This window comes from Haliotis rufescens, unplaced genomic scaffold (assembly GCF_023055435.1).
Source record: "Haliotis rufescens isolate VD_foot unplaced genomic scaffold, xgHalRufe1.0.p SCAF_11, whole genome shotgun sequence".
Classification (NCBI taxonomy): domain Eukaryota; kingdom Metazoa; phylum Mollusca; class Gastropoda; order Lepetellida; family Haliotidae; genus Haliotis; species Haliotis rufescens.
The window spans coordinates 11,185,297-11,208,999 of record NW_025963791.1 but is presented as its reverse complement, the minus strand read 5'-3'; the positions used below and the strand labels follow the sequence as shown (position 1 = coordinate 11,208,999).

Genomic DNA, 23,703 nt, shown 5'->3' with positions numbered 1-23,703 from the left:
GTGAAACCCACGAGCACGGGTATGGTGCTGACAAACCTAGAAACATAATCAGGGCGAACCGGGATTCGAACCCACAATCATAGGTTTCTGGCGTGCCCAAGGGACGCAACTCTGCAAAGCGAATCGCGGCGCCTTAGACGACTGGGCCCCCCGTGCCCCCCGTCATAATGATTATGTATTAATTTAGCAAGCCAGGAACAGGCATACAATGGACAGAACCCCATTCGTGAACAGATTTGTCATAAATAATTTTCGATGATCCATTCATATAATTGTCACCGCTATGTAATATGGTCCGGCTGATAATGGTTATTCTCTGGCGTTGACGTTTTATATAAACTGCCGGGCAATAGAAGGTATACATACATTCATGCTTGATGGTAGCTGAACATGAATCAAACAAGATATTGTTTTTCGATTGAGATATATTTGATACGGGTATCATGGGCAATATGGGGCGGTCGGGTAGCCTAGTGGTTAAAGCGTTCGCTCGTCACGCCGAAGACCCGGGTTCGAATCCCGACATGGGTACAATGTGTGAAGCCCATTTCTGGTGTCCCCCGCCGTGATATTGCTGGAATATTGCTAAAAGCGGCGTAAAACCAAACTCACTCACTCACTCACTCACTCATGGGCAATATAACATGCGTCCTATCAATATGTCGCTCACAACAGATGACGTGCACATGACGTCACAAAGAACACGGGGCTTGCCAGTTCACAGTGCACGGGGGCGTTGGTGTAGCCTGGTGGTTAAAGTGTTCGCTCGTCACGCTAAAGACCCGGGTTCGATTCCCCACATGGGTATAATGTGTGAAGCCCATTTTTGGTCCCCCGCTGTGTTAATGCTGGAATAATGCTAAAAGCGGCGTAAAGCAATACTCACCCTCTCACAGTGCACAATAATGAGTCAAGCGTGAGTTTTCAAGTGCATACTTTCTTTTGCCCGGCAGTGCATATTAAAATCTGACTATATCTTCTTATAACCATACAGAGAAAAATATTAACAATTCATAAATGCCAAATATCAAATGTCTGAATTTCGAACTTGTTAACATTTATCAATACAATAATATGACCAGATGACGCTAAATCAGAACAAGGGAAAAACTGTATTTAAATACTTTTAAGCGAATTCCGCAGAATATTTCATTTTTATTGCCGGAGTCATTGCGCAAGGCTGTAACATGATCCGAATGCATGTGTTTCCCGCAACCCTTAATATGCCTCGACCTCCACCCTTACTAACCCGACTTTATTCTGACCATCCCTCAACCGCTCTCTCCGCCCGTCTCTTTCCTTCCCCAAGAGAAACCCCACGTTCTTCAATTCCCCACGTTGCTTACGCTGCGTGTTGTTTTCATTCTGATGAGACCGCCTCCGTGGTCTAGTGGTAGAGCGTCCGCCCAGAGAGCGGAAGGTCCAGGGTTCGATCCCGGGCCGCGTCATACAAAAAGACGTTAAAAGATTGTACTTGTTGTTACCCTGTCTGGCGCTCGGCATTAAGGGGCTAAAACAAGGACTGGTCGGCTCGGAGTCAGTATACTGTGTCTGAGTGGGGTATTCATGTTAAACTGCGGCATGGTATCTCAGTGAGCTAGCACTATAAATCGGCATCAGTCCGGACTAGTACAAGCAGCCACACACACACACATACACGTGCATGCACGTCGCTATATAAGTGCAATAATCTTGGACGCGACGTTAAACCCAATTTCACCTCACCTCATTCTGATGATAACATGATGCATTTTGTAATTAATATCTTATAAACTGTTGTATGAAATATTAACAGCTATTTGTGCTTTTTGTGACATCAGCTTGGTAGTTCAGCCTCCCTGTAATGTAACTTAAGTATATGTAAACCTACATGTTTGTTCATGTATGGAACTTTTCCGCTATATTTATTAGCCAAGGAGTGGTCACGTGTCTTTCGACTCTAAGTCAGGTATGATAATTTATGGTACTGACGTGAGCTACTTAAAATAGAATGGGTATTACCCGATTACCCGAAAATGGTATTCTACAAACCTAAGCCAGTGAGATGTCTCCGTATATTGGAACCTCCCAACGTTTGGATATGGATATGTTAAATCTGCTTTTGTCTCATTATTGTATAATAAAGCAATTATAGACTTTATATGAGGTAAATACCTGTTTTTTATGGACTCAGTTAAACAATATTGACTTAGGGCCATTCCCTGTGAGGAGATAAAAACAGGTATTAACCTCATATATGTGATAGCTCCGCGATTAATCGCAAAGGACAATGAAGAACGCAACGTGGTTTATTTCACGATAAAACATTCTTCTATCATGACGTCGTTTCTGGAGATTCGAACGTGCGGTCGCAAATTGATGACGTTATTTTTTAGAGTGTTTGATTGATTGTTTGTTGTTTAACGCCGCACTCAGCAATATTCCAGCGATATGACGGCGGTCGAGTCTGGACCAGACAATCCAGTAATTGATATCATGAGCATCGATCCACGCAATTGGGATCGATGACATGCTTCAACCAAGTCAGCGAGCCTGACCACCCGATCCCATTAGTCGCCTCTTACGGCAAGCATAGGCGTCTTTTACGGCAAGCATGGGTTGCTGAAGACCTATTCTACCCCGGATCTTCACGGGTCATTTTTTTAGGAGAGTGAAGTGTCTAGTGAGTTGTCCCCCATAGATGTAGCTGGGCAACGCAGGTGAACGCACTTGTGAGAATACCATACTTACACCCCTGTACATAAAATGGACTTGTCCGACATTTCCAAGGTCGGATTCTATTCAGGGAGTCATCATTATTTAATACGGGTATATGTAATTGAAGCTTGTACATTTTATAGACATTCTTAGAAGGGCTTAAACAATGATGCATATAAGAGATGATTTATTCTCCCTGCATTGTTTTATTGTACGATAAACAACCCCCATTCGTCGTTTATTTCTTAAACAGAGTCTATAATTGTATTTTACTAAGAGTACAGGTTCGGTATACTGTGTCTTTTACTTGGGTTGTTGGAATATCTATGACTATATATCTGAGAGAATACGAAAATTACTAAAACGTTTATGGTTTAATATGTCGTCAAACATTATCTGTTTTCAGATTTGCGAAAAGTAAAACCTCGTTTATCCAGACCCCGCTAGTTATGTGTAATCATACTGAGAATCTCACCCGAGTGTCTATTGCAAATATATGAACAGTTCTACAAAAGTTTAAAATTCCAAGACTTCCCGAGGTGTTTTGAACGTTTATCGGAACGTTTATATTTTAATATCCAAGTGATTCTTCAAAATGATTCTTCCAACTTTTTCAATTCGTAAACAGTAATAACCAGTGTTTTGAGTGAAAAAGCACAGGAGAGATTAGTGATGTCATTTGATTGTGACGTCATGGTTACCGATGACAATGGCCTGCAAAGCATTGCGATTCTTTCGGCAAACCTCGCCCCTTCCGTAACCGGAAATAGCCGATCGTTTTCAGATGGCATTGGTATTGAATTTCACACAAGCCATATCCCCGATGGAAGCCGGTTTGGGATAATGGATTAAAGGAACATCCCTGATGATCACTCTGTAAACAAATATTCCTTGAAACCAGAGATTTTTAATCCGAACAATTTCACTGGAGACTGTACCCTATTAATAGAGTTTAACTGTATATTTCTGGGATATCAACCCTGTTTCCCCCTGGTTGACCTCGCCATGATTCAATTATACGAGAGTTACGTCCATCGAGTGATAATTGATATTCTATACAAGGCCCACATCAACAATACTCATTGAAGACGAAAATCACTACATCGCCTCCAGAAGCACAGTGTGACCTAACCTCAAGCGAGCTGTGTTTTCCCAGACCTTGTTCTTCGTCTTTATGACTCTCATTTTGCTGAAAATGTTTTAACATCAACGCACGTGTTTCTCATTACGACGAACTGTTGTAATTCACCCAGTCGTTAAACGCCACACAACACTTTAATGAATGGGGGGGGGGGGGGGGGGGGGGGGTTAATGACGGACGTCAATCATAATAATATGTCTGAGGAAGCCAGGTATTGTATTTACCGGATAACGGCGTCTTTGTCAGATTACATTTCAACGCAGTAATGGCCACTTGTGACTGTTGCCTTGCTAGTGGAGGACAGTTGTTATGATCAGTAGTTTTCTCGAATTTTGTTGAAGGCATATTATGTTTCCTTAATTCAATGCCATTTTCAAATTGACATTTGTTTAATAAAGAAGTAGCTGTTGCTTTTTCATTGGCAATCTTTGTTCCAACCCAAACCAGACACAGATCGATCATTAACACTTGATATTGACTGTAAGCCGTGGAGATTCCGCGGCAAGTCCCGTGTTCTCTATTGTTTTATTCTGAGGGGATTGGGGCGTTACAGGATTCCCGACATCCAGTACTGGTTTCCCTTTGTTGATGTCCGGCAATTAATTACGTACCCAATACCCCAATATCCCATGTATGTCTTCCCCTGGGGTTTTGGAACAACATCAAGCACCCAGTATCTCACACTTGTCTCCATGTGGGGATTCGAGGAAGATGCAGTCTCCAGACCCGATTCGTGTGCCTCTTTGGGTATGTCGAATCATAATACATCACCAGTACCCCTTACTTGTCTCCATGTGGGGATTCGAGGAAGATGCGGTCTCCACATCCTTTTGGCTTTTTGGGTGTGTCGAATCATAATACACCCCAGTACCCGTTACTTGTCTTAGTAAGAGGACACTTTACAATTCTTGTGTCTTTGGTGTTTCGAATAATGTCATACTGACACCCAGTGCTAGTTCTATGTGTTTTTCGCTCTGTATGATCGTTCTTGGAGCCATTAACCATTAGCTTTTCTGTTCTCTAAGTACGTAAAGGTTGTCGAGATATCACTGTAGTGTGTTATCTGCCATTCAATTTAGATCAATCACGACACAATGCCACCAGGAATACACAGTCAGCGTAACCCAGGAGAAGTATAATGTCACCATTGATACTCGTGCAAGGTTCAGGGACATGCCAGAGTCACTGGGTTATTGATTCGGGGCCAATAATGCCGTAACCCCAAGTCCGCATGTTACAACACTCTTACACTCTCACACCATCAATCACACCTACTTGAGGCAGGCTGCCGTGACTACATGTACACCATTCCACCATCAATACAGTTGGGAGATGTAGAGACCTAACGGGAGTTGTCAGGCACAGCTCTATTACGGTGGAGCTTAGTACCTGATCAGCACAATCGCATATATACCCTACACTAGTAATGTTTCCGGACGGTGTAAGCTTCCTGTGGCCCATAAACAGCCTACTGTTGGGGTACTAGAGATCCATTGTTATAGTGTGTTACTGTTGTGTGGCCTATTGAGTATCGAGTTAACGTCTTGGCTTGGCTTGGCTTGGCTTGGCTTGGCTTGGTGTGGTGTGGTGTGGTGTGGTGTGGTGTGGTGTGGTGAGGTGAAGTGAGGTGAGGTGGTGTCTGGTAAGGTGAGGTCAGGTGAGGTGAGATGAGATGAGGTGAGATAAGGTGAGGTGAGGTGAGGTGAAAAGGGGTTTAACGCTCACGTCACAGTGAAATAGTGACTTCCAACGGCTGCTTCCGGTACGACGGGGCACCCGGTGTCCTCATTGAAACTGCACAGTGATTCGTATGTGTGTCCTTCATTTTTGTGTAGGACAGTCAACCCTTGTTCGTTTCGCGAACACCTGGTGTCATTATTGTAACTGTACAGTGATTCGTGAGTGTGGTTCCATTTGTCATAGAATTACAATACCCCAAGGCACCGATGTAGTACGAGCATTGGGCTAGGCTGTGGTCAGATGGGGGCACGGGTGGCCCAGTCGTCTAAGGCGCCGCGATTCGCTGTGCAGAGTTGCGTCCCCTGGGCACGCCAGAAACCTGTGATTTTGGGTTCGACCCGGTTCGCCCCGATTATGTTTCTAGGTTCGTCAGCGCCATAACGTTAAAAGCGGCGTTAAACCAAACTCACTCACTGTGGTCAGACAATTCTGCTGATAACTGGCCTGATTGTATTACGTACATGTTCTTTCAAGGTTACTCGTATATCATAAATACACAAGGGCAAGTGTTACGCGTGACTGGACAAGGGAGACTTTTTGTTTCTTGTTTAACGACGTTCCCAGCACTATTCAAGTTATATGACGGGGCAAGTTTACAGATTGTGTCGCTGCGGTTCATAAATCAATATATTTCATTCTTGCAACAACAAGAAACCGACCAGGGAGGCCCATTAAACGTTTCCCACTGCCACACACACTGTGGTAGAATTAACGTTTGCTCGAGAAACGACGTTGCATAATTTCATAAAAATATCTCCACAAATAGTTCTGATCCCTAACTTTGTTTGTTAAGTATATGACAATACAGGCAGGTAATTCAGGTGTGCCTTTGTAATCCCATTTCCTTGATTATTTGTTGACTGTTTGTTCGGCGACTGGAAATCCTAGACCATGATATCGACTGGATGACAATCAGTGATTCATTAAGTGATATACGGGTTTCGGCGTCTCCAATCAGCTCTTTTGCTTGGTAATCATATTAAACTATCGTATGGCCATTAGCTGGGGCATAACCACCGTGATAAACAAGGTAACCAGCGCCAGTGACACTCTCCTCCATATACACATGGGCATCGACAATAACTGCACACTTATTCTCCAATCATGGAAGCAGGGAGCTTGGAAGGCGAGCAAATCGTTTATTTATCGAGCTATATGTATTATCATTACCTGCATTGCTTACTCGGACCCTCATTGGATAACATACTGGACACCTACTTCGCGTGAAAGTGTTTGTGTTTCTGTTTCTATGAATCAAGGCGTCATTATCGGCACTGGTTGAACAATTATCAGATTCAATTTGAGCGAGTGACTTAATGGTGCTATATGCCGCCATTAGTGCTATTTATCAAGATGCATGTCTGTAATAATAATTTAAAAAAATAAATAAATAAAAAAAATAATTTAAAAAAATAAATAAAAAATAAATAAATAATAATAATAATAAATCCTTTAAGCTTTTTGCTCAGCAAAAAGGAAGGTTATCACCCGGGACCTCCTAAGCACAGATCACCAACACCCCTTACTCACCTCCTTTACATGGATGACCTTGAACTAATTGCCAGTGGAGGATCTACACTAAAAAAACAGATCCCCCTTGTCGAATCCTTTTCTAATAATAGATAAATGACTCGATAAATGCAACAATTTTCATCTGAAACGTGGCAAGGTAGAAGAGGGAGGATCAGTCAGTTTACTTGGAGTTATTGGCCATCTCGTGGAAGGTCTGGTCTACACGTACTTAGGGTTGCAGATTAGGGACAAACTCCAGAATGCCCATATCAAGGAAAAACTTCGGGCAGAGTACAAATGTAGACATAAGAAAAGCTGGAGTTCAGAGCCGAACGCTCGCAATAAAGTCAAAGCCACAAATACTTATGCTGTGTCCGTCCTTTCATATTCTTTTGGTGTTGTTGATTGGACGAAACAAAAGATTTAGGGCATTGACACCCTCACATGAAGAATCATGGCAGACAATAGATCCCACCACCCTCGCTCTTCCCTCAATCGCTTATATTTACCAATCATTATGGGAGGGCGTGGTTTGATTAACGTTGGGGCTCTTCATGATAGAATTGTTTTGTGCACTTTTGCATACATTTATTTGTCTGATGATCCTCTTGTGAAGCATGTCAAGACTCATGATGAAAACAAGGCATTCCACAGTTTTCGTAAACGAGCAAGGATGTGGGACATAATCTCATTGTCAGTGTTGATTATGTTGATGGTTCTATACTGCTGGACGGTACATAAATGAGTATCAACCCAAGCGAAGTGCCATGCCAAATCGGCCCAGGCTTTCAAGGAGAGGCTATCTGAACGACCACTGCATCGAGTTTATGTGCAGTGTGTTGAGAAGGTCAGCAACCCTCCAGAGTCCTTCGCTTGGATGAGGTCGCCTGGCCTGAAAAGTGAAACAGAAGCTTTCTGTTTGCTGCTCAGGACCAGTCACTTCCAACTCGGAACCGTCAATGTGTGATTTTGCATCAAAATGTAAATATGAAATGTAGATTATGTAATGAATTTAATAAGACTGACCAACACATTGTCAGTTGATACCCAGTTTTAGCACAAACACAGTATCTTAAGCGACATAATGGAGTGACTCGATCATTTTATTACCGTCTTCGTCATGCTTGTGGTTTTGACACAGGTCCATCCATTGGTACGACCCGGAATATGTAGAGGGCAGTCATGGAAATGATAATACAAAATCCTTTTGAATAGGCCCGTATACAGCCTCAGACGTATCCAGGCCAACAAACCTGATCATGTCCTTTTTGATAAAGCCAATGAAATCATTAATATAATTGAATTTTCTGTCCCTTATGACACCAATCTGATTGACGAAATTCAGGAAAAACATGGCAAATATGCAGACCTCGCGTTCGAAATGTCACGCTTACATCCAAAGTGCCAAGTTCCGACTTCCCATTGTTCTCGGTGCCTTAGGTTTGGTACCTCCCAATCTGTTGACTCACATTGTGAGAGTACCCGGGGTTTGCAACGAGGAATACAGCCCTTCTAACAGTCTTTACTTTCTCGAAAAGTTCTGGGTGGGTTCCGACTAGGCAGCGCTTCCTGGGAGAAGTCCCATTCGCTGTCTGGGCTGAGCGTAGAGGGGGCAAGGGCCCCCGCGCTGATGATGAGCCTAACCAGCCTGACTGTGCCAAGATCACGCAAACCCTCTTCACATTCTCCGAAAAGTTCTGGGTGGGTTTGACAAGGCAGCGCTTATCTCGGGTACGGCGAGAGACATTCCGAGCATTCATTGAAACAGAGCCTGTTTAGTATAGCAGAACACACCATAATCTCAAGATCACGTGGAGCAAATAATCTCTAGAATATTATCTTAATTTGACTTAAGTTAATTGACTGTACGTCATGTTGAAATGTACACTTTTCGATGGTCATGTTTCTCTTTTGTTAAGACCGCCTCTGTGGTCTAATGAGAGAGGGTCCGCCAGGAGGGTGAAAGGTCCGTGGTTCGATTCCCGGCCGCGTCATACCAAAATACTTTTAAAGATGGTACTTGTTGTTACCCTGTCTGGCGCTCGACATTAATGGGCTAAAACAAGGACTGGTCAGCTCCGAGTTTACTGTGTCTGAGTGGAGTATTTATGTTAAACTGCGGCATGGCTGTCAGTGGCCCTAGCACTATTAATCGGCATCAGTCCGGACTAGTACAAGCAGCCACATGTTGCTATATAAGTGCAATTATCTTGGACGCGACGTTAAACCCCATTTCCCCTAACCTCACCTCATGGGAGTGAGTGAGTTGGGGTTTTACGCCAATTTTAGCAATATTCCTGCAATATTCCGGCGGGGAACCCCAGAAATGGGCGTCGCCATCACATTGTTAAATGGAAACAAGGCTCAGGGTGATCTGGCAATAAAAAAATATGAGTCTGCCAACTCAATTCAGTGATGTATAGTTACTGTTCTTGCGATATTAGTGCGAGACAAAGTCTGTGTCTGATTAGGGTAATAATTACAGCGTGTAAATCTAAACTCATTGAGGGGGCACGGGTGGCCCAGTCGTCTAAGGCGCCGCGATTCGCTGTGCAGAGTTTGCGTCCCCTTGGGCACGCCAGAAACCTATGATTGTGGGTTCGAATCCCGGTTCGCCCCGATTATGTTTCTAGGTTTGTCAGCACCATACCCGTGCCCGTGGGTTTCACCGAAGTGGTAAACGTCTGAGACTCGCATCACTTCGGGCTTTCCTCCCACATTAAGCTGACACGCCGTGATATAACTGGAATACTGTTAAAAGCGGCGTTAAACCAAACTCACTCACTCACTAAACTCATTGAGCAAAAGACCGGCATGACCCCCTCTTAATAGAGTGTGGAATAAGGCAAGCCATTGTTCTAGATCACTTGTAATCATTAACGGGAGTAAGTCAAGGCCGCCGATGAAGTTGAAGGTCAGAAATCACACACCTGGTATAACACGTTAGCGGCCATCTTTCTTTATACGCCACCAGTCAACTACCCTCCTTACCTCACAAGGCAAACCAATCTGACCGTTTTTTAATAGTGTAGGTAAAATACTCCTACTTGCCTCTGGGTAGAATACCCCCCACCCCCCCCCCCCCCCCCCCCCCCCCCCCCCACACCCACCCACACACACCACCATGCCTTTGACGTAGTTGACATATGCCCCAGGAATCAGGTGATATTTGACCAAGCTTTGACGTTTGACAGGTGATCGATACCAGGGAACCGGTGTTGCCTGATATAATAGCCCGGGGATTACAGTAGTTTGCAAAGAGATAATAGACGCCACAAGAATTAATTGTGATGAAATCATTATACAAAATCCACATCTCTTTCAATACGATATGATTAAATATCTGGATTATCAAGCGGAAATATGACCTGTGTAATCAAACACAATTCAATCATTTTGTACGCGATTATGTAATCAGTAGCCGGATATTTATCTGCGGGGATAAATTTACCATGCACCGCCCATTAATCACAGTATCTTAATATGTGTTCTCAATTTGGTGTGATATACCCTTTGACAAACGTGTTGATTGAAGCCACAATGACTTGATTCAATGGATGAATAGGGAACGTTTGATCTATTTGTTACAATTTGTCCCTCATTAATAGCTTCAAATATTGTTTTATATTGTTCTTGGATGGTTTTACCACATATCTGCTTTATCTTTAAAAAAACCTCATTACTAGGGTCAAGTAATGCATAAGCTGTAACATGAGTGAATTGATTGAATTTGTATGACAGCACATAATGTAACCGTACCAAGACATTTACTTTCAGCGTGTGCAAGAGCTTGCATTATATATTAATGTTATGAAAGCTAATCAGATGAAACACGATCCATATTTGTACAAAGATACAAAGATGTAATGACAGATATAGCCACGTCATTGTCCCATAAGAAAAATGTCTTTCCACCAGGTTCCATATTAAACCTCAATAGTTTCAACCGAAGAGGAATTTACGACAACCGTTTCAGGAAAGGAAAGGTTTACAGTTATTGAAATTGCAACAAGGATGAAAATATAGGTATGTCATCGAATAAATGTCAAATGTTCAAGTTAAAAGTTTTGATATATTGGTACGGGAATTATCAGATCTTTTCCAATGGTTTCTTTCTTGGACGGTTTACCAACCTCAAGAGAAAATCAGAACTCCGCAATCTTTGACCCAAGTGAATTTTACCATATGTTTACTGTACTGACGTAATCTACATCTACGAAATTTAGCTTGGATTAGATACATGTTCACGTTCAAATATTACAAATTTACTTCTAAATCAGACTTTTCAACATATTTAAGCCTCGTGTATAATGTAGTGCCGTGTTAATCCAAGCCAAGAGTTGAAATGAACTTAGGAGAATATACCGGTTATTGTCTGTTCATGAATAAGAATCGTCGAGAAGGTTCGTGAAGGTTCTCTAATGAACATCGCTTCCCTATTTTCTCAAATTTCAAAAACAGCTCCACTTGACAAAACATTCTTTTGTCAAAAACCGCATCGTATGATTGAAAATGTGTAATAATCGACCTCAGGTAAAGCGACTCATGATGGAATGATGTTTGTTGTTTGTTGTTTAATGCCGCACTCAGCAATATACCAGCTTTCTGATGTCGGTCTGGACTATATATCTCAGTGATGGACATGAGCATCGATCTAGGCAATTGGGATACGATGACATGCCTCAACCAATTACGTTTGTTTCCTCTTATGGCAAGCATGGGTTGCTAAAGACTATTTGTAACCCGGATCTTCACGGGAGACAAATATATGAATACCTATTGGATTATTCACCCATGTGGTCCGAGACAAGAAGGGTTTCAAGTCTGGATTTTGTGTCAGTCACTTACAAACTTATATAACATATACTTCCTGTTGTCCTCGGGGTTTATATCTACCCATGATCGAAGATGAGATAAGGTGAAATGGAGTTTAACGTCGCGTTCAACATTATTGTACTCTGCCACGTCTCTCTGTGTGGACCGCCTCCTTGAACTAGTGGTAGAACGTCCGCCCGGAGAGCGGAAGGTTCGGGGTTTGATCCCCGGCCGCGTCATACCAAAAGACGTTGAAAGATGGTACTTGTTGTTACCCTGTCTGGCGCTCGGCATTAAGGGGCTAAAACAAGGACTTGTCGGCTCGGAGTCAGTGTACTGTGTCTGAGTGGGGTAGTCATGTTAAACTGCGGCATGGTATCTCAGTGAGCTAGCACTATAAATCGGCGTCAGTCTGGACTAATACAAGCAGCCACACAAACACAAACACGTACATGCACATCGCTGTATAAGTGCAATAATCTTGGACGCGGCGTTAAACCCAATTTCACCTCACCTCACCTCTCTGTGTGTGGCCGCATTTTTACATGGATGCCCAAATCAGACACAGTATACCGACTCCACACCGACCAGTTATCACCTTAATCCCAAGTGCCAGGGAGGGATATGTTTGGCATGACGTGGCGTGTCGTGTCGTGGCGTGGCGTGGCGTGGCGTGGCGTGGCGTGGCGTGACGTTGTACATCAACACAAACACCGTCACTTGCTAATCGCCATTACCGAGTGTTGATTATTGACACTGCCATCATTCTGAATCATTAAGTACCAACAGATAAATTGACATTATCCGCAATGCATTATTCATAGAAGTGGTTGGCGGATCCCAATACACGATATTACAACACATCATTGCACTCTTGCATGTGACTGATCGCAAATATTTTTATACAACAACGAATGCTGTTTCCATCATTAAACCTAATGAAAATTGTAGATTACATGTTAACATTACTGGCAAAATTCAAAGTGTCAATGTCATGTCAAGTGTCATGCTTCTGTGAATGTGCAATGATATGACGTCGTTAATATCATATCATTTGACGTCAAGTGAAGCGTCTCAGTTTGTGCCAGTATGCCCCCCCCCCCCCCCCCCCCCCCCACCCCCCATGTTCATGCCGCGACTCCCGCTGAATTATACCTGAATCCTGGCTTGAATAGGGATAAATCCCTGTCGCCCGGATGTATTGATTGAAACTATTCTTAAACGACATCTCTTGTAGGAACAAGTACCGAATAATATCAAGTTTCTCCACAGTCTTAATTCCATGTCATAATGTGTGCCTAATAATAATTACTAAGTCTTACAATTTGCCGCCCTCGTGTAGTTTTCACTCTCTTTATTCAAGTAAAAAGTTATGAGTATGAATACCTCTGGGACATTTCACGTCTTGTATACAGATCTTGGGACAAGATGTCAGTGTTTGTTTGACAAAATATTTCACCTGACCTGAACATGTTGTTTAATGAGTACATATATTTCATTTATATTCATTTATTTCATGTCTTGGATGATTGTTTTAGATCTGAGCGGACAGCAGCAAGATGGAACGGCGGACATCATTGAAGTCGCCAGGGTAGGTCTTCGTTTTCTCTGCTCGAGCGGAAACAGGAAATGAAACATTTAGAAACACAAGGGATCATTGACGAATATACAAGAACATTTATGAACATTAAAGATCATAATCCGCACAAAAGAAAGTATACAACCATGTTTGGTGGTTGCTAAAATGAAACAAACAAAAAATGGTTATCCGATGATGGATCATAGTATTGTTTCGAACCGTTTTCAGCCCAGTACTGATTTGATAATGTTTGTAACATTTTGGTCGAATCCAGTTTTCAATTGTATCTTTTGCCCGGCAGTTTAGATGAAGATACAGAAGATAGATGAAAATAAATTTTATGAACATTCATGAACATTCATAAACGTTCAAAAATATATATGAACATACATTAACAGGAACGTAGGTGATTGTAAATTTGTAGTCTCAACAGTGTTCTGAGTGATGGGTTGATGGCACATGTTCTGTCCCTTAAGGAGTGCGGACGAGGTGACAGGAAGATGTCGCTGGATGCGGCTGCTCAGATCGCAGCAGCAAGGATTGCTGAACGCCAGACTCACAATTCGGCGTGGTACAGAGTGAACGCCACCCGAGTCATCACCGGCGGTCACAAACTTACACCCCCAGTCAACAAGGCCATCAAAGATGTGAGTATATTGTCACAACCTCACACCCCCAGTCAACAAGGCCATCAAAGGTGTGCGTATATTGCTACAACCTCACGCCCCCAGTCAACAAATCCATCAAAGATGTGAGTATATTGTCGGAACCTTACACCCCAAGTCGTGGGGACACTGGCACCAAAGCTAAACGATTGTGCCAAATACCAGGCTAGTGGCCTTGTAGACAACGTCACCCATAACGTCAACCCCAACAATACAAGCTATAGCCGAAAGTCAGTCTTCACTGCTGAGACAGAACATATTTCTTTTACTGCTTCGTGACATGCAGTGTTTTTTTCTCTGAGAGGAGGGGCAGAACATTGTTTTACACAAGACAGAACACCAACATGCCCAGTGAAGAACTGTTTTAAAAAAACCTACAGCGAAAGAATTTTTTTCTATTATTGACCTTGAAGAGATGTTTAAAGACGGAAATATACACATGCACAAAAGTTAAGCGCCACCATATTCATAGTCTCTTGATTTCACGTGTGGGAATCAGAAATACGAAATATGATGATGTATGACTGAATTAGGCTTCCATAGTTTCATGAACCCAAATTTGTCCAGATACCACAAGGAAAGCGTGCTTTACGTGTTGCTGCAGTTCCCCTACCCTATAAATAGTGAAATTCAAGTTTCAGACACGTGGTTGCATTTTGCTCCTGTGTGAGATTACCCTTCCAATAGAGGTTGAAAATCAGCCATGGTGAGGAGAAAGTTAACGAACGCTGAAAGATGGCAAGTGATATGCATGAAAAATGCTGGCATGTCATGCAGGGCCATTGCAAGACAAATGGGTCGTCATCACAGTGTTATCACTCGTTTGATTGTCAAACATGGTCAAACCAATGATGTCAATGACAGGCATAGGTCTGGTAGGCCAAGAAACAACCTCTAACAGAGAGGATAGACGTCTTTTCAGGATAGTCAGACGAAATCCATTTGCCACTTCAACAGGTTTAAGACTGCAGTGGATTACCCATCAGAGACTCTCGACGATGACCGTAAGGCGTCGCTGGTTATAACGCCAGAAGACCAGTAAAACGTCCTCAACTGACTGAGAGGCACATGCGAAATCGTCTGATATGGTGTCGTGCCCGTAGTCGATGGAACTTGGCCAACTGGAGAAGGATCCATTGGTTTGACGAGTGTCGAATGCTGCTACGAACTGTTGATGGTCGAATACGTGTTTGGAGGCAACGTAACACTCGTTTTGCACCAAGGAACATCCAGAAGACCTTAGCATGTGGCGGGGGGTCCGTCATGATATGGGGTTGTGTTTCCTTCGGCTGCAAACTTCCGCTGGTGACAATTCGTGGAAACCTGAATGGCCAACAATACCAAGATGCCGTTCTTCGTCCAGTGGTAGTCCCTCATTTTGACAACCTTCCTCTTCAGACAAGACCTGTTTACATGGACGACAATGCTAGACCACACAGATCTCGGGCAGTTTTGGCTTATTTGCGTCAAGAAGCTATTGCCACTCTTCCTTGGCCGGCCTGTAGTCCATATCTTAATCCGATTGAGCATCTCTCGGACATTCTTGGCCGGAAAATCAGACATCGTGATCCCCCAGTTCAAAATCTCGATGGACTTGAAGCCGCACTTCATGAAGAATGGATCCGTTTGCCTCAGAGAAGCATTCAACGACTTGTAATGAGTATGAGGCTTAGGGTTGAAGCTGTGCTCAATGTCCGTGGATCATACACACGTTACTGACATTTCTGTCTTGCAATAGACTCTGCACTTCCTAGGGTGTCTTTGTGACACCTGATATGGTCTGATGATATCATGACAGTTACATGACAAAAAAGTTTTTCAATGTTTTCTAATCCTTCAATTTCTGGTCTTCGGTAAAATTCCTTTCTGCTCATATTCTTTTGGAACACAAGATAAACTTGCTTTGGGACAGCTTTTGCATCACATGAGGTTTACATATACGGCTCATAACAATCGTACATCTCGTTATAATAGTCATCATTAAGTGCCAAAAGTAACAGCTCACAAATATGGTGGGTGGCGCTTAACTTTTGTGCATGTGTATATATGATGGACTGGCCTCAACAGTGTAAACTGTTATTCAATTTGCCATATCCGTCAGTACAGTTTGCCTTTTCTCTTATTTTTGCATCGAAAATTATTCATATTGTTCATGTTGTTCCTCACTCCTTCCAACACTACTTTGTCTCTGAGGACGAAACATCTAAGTCCCTAGTTCGAGTTCTAAGTGTACTGTTTCTTCTTTCACCTATCTAAATTTAAATTAAGTTAATTTGTTAATTTGTTTAACCTATCCAAATTTAAATTAAATTGAGTTAAATTTTTAATCCGTAATCAATCAATGACGAACCCTTTACTATCAAAGTCAATAAAAAGGTAGAAGCAGCATTTAAAATGTTTACCTTAATCCGCCTGTGTCGAAGCCTGTGATCTCGAAGCAAATGACGGTCGAACCTCAGTCTAATATGATTAGATGTTTCTAACTCGAATCATGTTTTTACGAAGTTGCCCAATGATTTTCTTTCATTTAAATCAGCAGGAATTTGTTTGAAAAAAAATCATCTGTACCTGAGAGTACTGAAAAACATGAATTTGACTCAGGGTTTGCAAAAATAATGAAGTTGTTCGTTAGAGCTCGAGGTGCTAGATGTTCTGTACAATACGATGTTGTGAGACCAAAAGAAATTCATTGGCTCCTTCAGCCGAAGAAATTGAAATCGAATGTGACTGAAAAAACCCCAAAAAAACATGCCCAGAGACACCCAAACGTGTTTTTCACCAAAAATATTTCACCACTATTTGGCATTTTAACCCCAATGGAATCTGCTTCGGCAGATAATCGAGACTGGTTATTTATGGCGTTGACGTTTTAATGTTAGGGGTCTCAATCGCTAACCAGAACGGCCCATTACTATCCTTTGTTGTGAGTCTTGTAGTTTCTCTATCACGTACTGGAATATTCATTTGGTATGAACAAAGCACTCCAAGAAAAGCATTCCAAGAAGGACTCACGCCCTTGCGTCACCGCCCTTTGTCCATCTCCGCTAAAAGAAGGTTCATTGTCTTGGATATTGATATTTCCCGTCGTAACCATCCACCTTGTGACTTAACAGTAAATATAAGAATGTATAATACCAATATAGGTTTATATTAAACAAATAGGCGTACCTTCTTACGAAGGACTATGTTACCATAGTGATTACAAACCCTTTGGATGAAAGAGAAAAGCCGGATGCGTATTTCTTTAGATCCACTTTATCAGACGTGCCACGCATTTGTGTTCCACACGTTGTCAACTTTTTAACATAGTAATACTTCTTCACTCCCCCACGCCGAACGCATCACGTATCGATTTCAACAACACTGTGGATTGATTTTCAATGTGGAATTAAATGTCTACAATAAGTGACTTTCTGCAGCAACACCTAACAAACACAATATCAATGTCATTCAGAGCTTGACGTAATGCATACATAATGGATAGAGACGCTGTATTGCAGAAATGACTTTGTGTGGTACGGGTAACAATAGGGCCAACGAATGTATGACAGTATGAAAAATCATATATCCTAATGATGGCACGAACTGACACGCTGCTACAATAGAACAATACTGACTGTACTTAACACACAGTCTTGTCCGTACATGACATCGCACAGGCCGCGGTGGGCGACGGAGGATGCCAGGTTTCCAAGTCTGTGAAAACAAAACTCGTGGAAGGACCGACGTTTATTTTTTCGATCGCTTCTTCAATACATACAATTGTTTTAATTGAAGGGAGATGTTTATTTTTATTCACAGCAAACATTTCATGACATCCAGCATTCACAGGAATCATGTTTTTGTTGATGTAACTTTTGTTCAATATTTTCTGGAACAAATTATTTTGTTTTCTCCAAAATATCTAATAATATCTAATGGGCAGTCTCAGGCGTCTGTTGAAAGGACAGACTGTTCTTCAATTTCGTACGAAACAGTTCAAACTGAAAACTGATTAATGATTAAAGCATATTTATATACTACTCAAGGGAAGAGTAAGATCCAATATGTTCATTGATCATTCATAGTCATGAAACAATCGGGTGTTATTTTACTTAGTTTGAGTGGTATACATTAGGGCCAATACTGAAACGTTATATGATATATGTTTCCCACATCTGATAACACCCACGCCCACGTTAAAGATAGGAAAAGTAAGGTTTTAATGGAGTTTAATTATACATATGACAATTTAATCTGTTTCCACGTCAGAAAGCAAATACCAATATATACATTTGAGGACAATAGAGGACATATGAATGACGAGTGTCGACTAAAACAGTCGTTACAGGAATCTATCATTACTATCGTAAAGGTCTAGCAGCGCATGGACAGCCGAGAACAAGTCACTAGTTGAAGGGTATACTTCATCTGCGAACACTGGCAAGCATTTATGAACATAAGACTTTAGTAGATGAACATGAGCCATATACTAAATGAAACCCATGCAATATTTGATGTTGCAACTTTAATATGGTGAGTTTAAGAAGGAATGTTTTTTTCAGAGTAAATCAGTTTGGTTTAACGCTGCTTTCTGAACAGAATTTCCGAAATATCAGGGTGTGTCAGGGGTAGAAAGTCCACAGTGGTGTAGCGGTTTATAATTACAACATTGGCAAAACCAACCAGCACGGGTATGGTGCTGAAAAACCAAGAATCATAACCAGATAAAATCTGGGATTCGAACCAACGACCAAAGGATTCCGGTTAGCCTGAACATCGGCATATCTAATGATGGGCCTTGGACTACTGGGCCACCCAAGGTATCCCAATCTCCCTTGTGGGAACTCAAGCAGCACCTGTTCACGGGAGACAAGTCTCACAATGACATCAATGGCAAATCCTTTAGGCCCAGATATTCTCACGAATCATTATTAGTTGTATCAATACATCGACGGCGATCAAAGGACAAATACCATCACAATACAATAGGACCGCATTCAAGGCCAAGTGGATACAGCGTCTGTCTGTCTGTCGAGGTTCGACATTGATTAGTCTGAAAACAGAGTCCTTGAATGTTTCCGCTTTCCCGTCCATGTGTAGAGAGGTAAATACAACTGAAGGGTCAGCAGCCGCAAGTATCCACCTCCCTTATTTACTTTCAGTTTCGTTTTCTTTTCTGATACCCATTTCTTCTCATGTAGACCGCCTATGAGGTGTAGTGGATAAAACGTCCGCGCGGAAAGCGAAGGTCTGGGGTTCGACCCCGGACCGCGTCGTACCGAAAGACGTTATAAGATGGTACTTGTTGTTACCCTGCTGGCGCTCGGCATTAAGTGGCTAAATCAAGGACTGGTCGGCTCTGAGTCAGTATACTGTGTCTAAGTCGGGTATCCATGTTAAACTGCAGCATGGTATCTCAGTGGGCTGACACTATTAAACCGGACTAGAACAAGCAGCAACACACACATAAGTGCATGCACATCACTCAATATAATTACAATAATCCTAAACCGACCTTAAACCCCAATTCACCCCACCTCATCTCATCTTTTCAATAACAAATCTTTTAGAAAAAAAACACAAACAAACCACACAAATATTCAGATTTTATTATATTTGCAATACAAACCCAGCGATTGCTTTGTATTGTCAGTTCTTCCAAGTACCTTGTAGCACTTTTCGGTACACTGTTGGCCCATTAGACAACACGTTTTCTGACAAGAAATTCTACATGAGCACGCTATTCAACAATAAAACTATCATTTATTGGACATGAAACCTGTCAACTGTGTTACACCTGCACTTTATGCTGTTGTCCGACTGCAACGTGGCATTGCAATATGTCAATACTGATTTGATATGCCCTTCATCTATAAACTGACTAGATGCTCTATATTCCCACCACGTATGATTCATCATGTAGCATCATATTAACGCTTCATTGTATCCGTGATTAGTTCATGCATGTGCATATTACCACCATTGACCCCTCTGGTGCGATGTTCGTGTTGATGAGAATATGCCTCAAAGAATGTATTTGTGTGCATGCATGCATGTATGATATTGTTCGATCTCCGGAATTAATGAAATTAGGGTATTTTAACTGAGGGAGAATTATACAGGTGACAAATCACGTCTGTTTTATGAAGCTGCATAGATGACGTTTTTTGTTTAATTGTATAAATGTATGTATTATTATATATATTACAATAAGTGTGGAAAATGACTGAAATTTTCATTTAGGCAATTTACAAAACTCTATAATATTTGAGTTATTTTACAAATTGAAAAATCTGCCCATTTATGTTATGATAACGAATTCCAAAATTTGGATGTTTAGTTTTCAAACACACAGGAGGATAGGATTAAGCAAAACCGAAAATCTATAATGTCATTTTTTTAATTTTCTCGGCTTCTAATCCTGGCATAATAATAGTCTACTGTGATGTAAAACCATTTTCAATTACTTAATAATATTTAGTCTAATGGCTAAAACCTTTAGGCATTCTAATAATTAAGTGAAACACATTAAACATTTACATGTATCTATCCATTCTGTATTCTTAAATGATTTATTCCAGTTATACGAAAACGTTGTTTACGAGAACGGAAACGCCGGGATCCGGAAAAGCAGCCTTGATATTTCTGAGTCTGGGAAAAAGGCCGTGATTGAGTTCACGGCCGCGAGCTGTGCCGTCCTTGAGAACGAAGGTCATGTCAGGCTCGGCGTGAGGCGGTCTGGAGACGTGGAGAGCTCCATCACAGTCGGGTAGGTGTCGTAGCTGCAGCAGGTGGAGCATGTGTCGCAGCTGTAGTGACTGCAGCAAATGTAGTAGTTGTCGTATATGCAGTAGGTATATTAGTTGCAGCAGGTGCACTTGGTGTCGAATTTGCAGCAGGCGGAGTAGGTGTCGCATGTGTGGTAGGCGTTGAAGATGTAGTTTGTCTGGGTGCAGTAGGTGTAGAAGGTGGCGCAGGTTTACAGTTGCAGCAGGTGTAGTAGCTGTTGTATTTGCTGCAGGAGAAGTAGAAATAGCAGGCGTTGAATGTGTCGAGGACACGCGAAACTCTCCGGGGGAATCGGCAGTTGTCGGAGTGGATATATGACACGACACTTGGCGTCTGCACGTCAATACCACTTGGCTGTACGGACTACACATTGTCCAGTTCCTCGCTGTAATAATCAGATGACATATGTTCGACCCATAAAGCGATTCGCTTACAGGAAGTAATTATTGGCTTAATATTGATATCATTAATTACTCGACTGTGACGAAAAGCCTCGTGTTTAAAACGTTTATCGAATAACCTACTTACATTGTAGGTACTATATGTGAAGAACATTCTTATTGTCCAATGAACAGCCTCCGTGGTCTAGTGGTAGAGCGTCCGCCCGGGGTTCGATCCCCGACCGCGTCATACCAAAAGACGTTAAAAGATGGTACTTGTTGTTACCCTGTCTGGCGCTCGGCATTAAGGGGCTAAAACAAGGACTGGTCGGCTCGGAGTCAGTATATTGTGTCTGAGTGGGGTGTTCATGTTAAACTGCGGCATGGTATCTCAGTGAGCTAGCACTATAAATCGGCATCAGTCCGGACTAATACAAGCAGCCACACAAACACACACACGTACATGCACGTCGCTATATTAGTGCAATAATCTTGGACGCGACGTTAAACCCAATTTCACCTCACCTCACCTATTGTCCAATGCCGTGGCAATACTTGGATATTGCTAAAAGCTGTTAGAGTGAGTGAGTGTGGTTTTACGCCGCTTTTAGCAATATTCCAGCAATATCACGGCGAAGGACACCAGAAATGAGCTTCAACATTGTACCCGTGTTGGAAATCGAACCCGGATCTTCGGCGAACGCTTTAACCACTAGGCTACCCCACCGCCCTTTAAAGCTGTTATAACCTACATCACGTGATATCAACTTGATTCAAGAAGAAGAGAGATGAGACGAGAGAAAGGGAGAGAATCATTCTTCGAGTCCAATGTCGTGATAATGCTGGAAGAAAGCTGCAATAATCTCCCTTAATCACTTGACATCAAGACAGGCTGACAAAGAGCGAAATCGAAACAGTTGCACTGAAGTATTTATAGGCACCATGTCAATTTCATTTGTTTTGACGGATAATTGTAGCAAGGTGATCTTGTTGATGTGGCGTTGCATTACTTCCACAGCGTGGAGACAATAGACGGGTCGGCGGAGGCGGGAAGCGACTACAAGCCAATCAAACAGAAACTGACCTTTGGGCCCAAGGAGTGTCTCAAGGACGTGTATGTGGAGATTGTGGATGACGATGTCTGGGAACCGGACGAGTTCTTCTTTGTCAAGCTTTTCCTTGAACCCGAGCAGGTCAAAGGTGACGAGGTCATCTTGGGGAAGGTCTCCATCAACCAGGTCACCATCGTCAACGATGACGGTAGGTGAATGATCATAGATACTGACGCAGTGGCCATCAAAAACTAATTTGCATAGGTCTGGCTAGATTATTTACAGACCGCCCTGATACAGGTGAACTAATGTTTGCAGCGGCTTAAAATAAGATTCAATCAAAACTGTATTTTTTATGCTAAGACAAACTTGGTCTTGGTTTGTTTGTTTGTTTGTTTGTTTGTTGTTTAACGCTATATAGTAATCCCGCTATATGACGGCGGTCCACCACCCGCTAAAAGCCTGCCCACCCGATCCCGTTAGTCGCCTCTTACGACAAGCATAGTTAACTTTTCCAGCAAGCATGGGTTGCTGAAGACTTATTCTACCCCGGATCTTCACCTGTAGGACAAACTTGAGGAACTGGTTGTGAACACTTTGATGATCACCTGTTAATTTTCTTTTCCTTTATGCTTTTGACTTAAATAAATCTTTATACGCATTTTGTAAACATTATGCAAAAGTGGTTGTATGGCCGTTACACGACATGTTTTTATATTTCAAAGAATCAGAAAAAATATAGATCTTCGATAGTGCAACCCTCTATATAAAAGTTTCATATATATTCAACAGGAAGCATATATTGCCATTTAATTATTTAAGACCCGGATCTTCACGTGTCTTTTAGACATTGAGCAGTCAGTCCTTGAATGTTTCCGCTTTCCCGTCAAGGAATAGCGAGATAAGTACAAGTGAAGGGTCAGCAACCGCAACTATCCAACTCTCTAATTTACTTTCAGCTTCTTTTTCTGTATTGATATTCTTGTTTATCACGAGGCAGATTGCTTCCGTGTTGCAGCGGGTAGAGCGTTTGCCCGCAGAGCAAATGCCCGAGACAAGTATCCAAATCCTATATCAAAGCCTACTTTAAGTGTCAGAAAACACGAGCCTACTTTGATATAGACTAGTGGACACACTTGCCTCGGGATGGTATCCGGAGAGCGGAAGGTCGGCGTCATACTTAATGACGTAATATGATAATAATTGAAGGCTTGAAGGCGATACAAACAGCCGGATACAAACAATAATAACAACAACACACACACGCACACATGCGTTGTGCAGAGTTGCGCCCCTTAAGCACCCCCGGAAGCTGCGATCGTGCTCGTGAATTTCCCCAAAGTTACAAACG

General features: G+C 42.2%; 1 protein-coding gene across 2 annotated transcripts in view; it reads left to right on the top strand.

Moving 5' to 3' along the window:
* LOC124141176 (sodium/calcium exchanger 3-like) overlaps positions 1–23,703 on the top strand; it is a 52,785-nt gene that overhangs the window by 15,904 nt on the left and 13,178 nt on the right. For both annotated transcript variants that reach the window (XM_046509109.2, XM_048392222.1), the window contains 4 exons: positions 13,444–13,496; positions 13,961–14,131; positions 20,713–20,900; positions 22,319–22,560. In XM_046509109.2, coding sequence (XP_046365065.1) covers positions 13,444–13,496; positions 13,961–14,131; positions 20,713–20,900; positions 22,319–22,560 — 654 coding nt within the window. The remainder of the gene's footprint in view (positions 1–13,443; positions 13,497–13,960; positions 14,132–20,712; positions 20,901–22,318; positions 22,561–23,703) is intronic.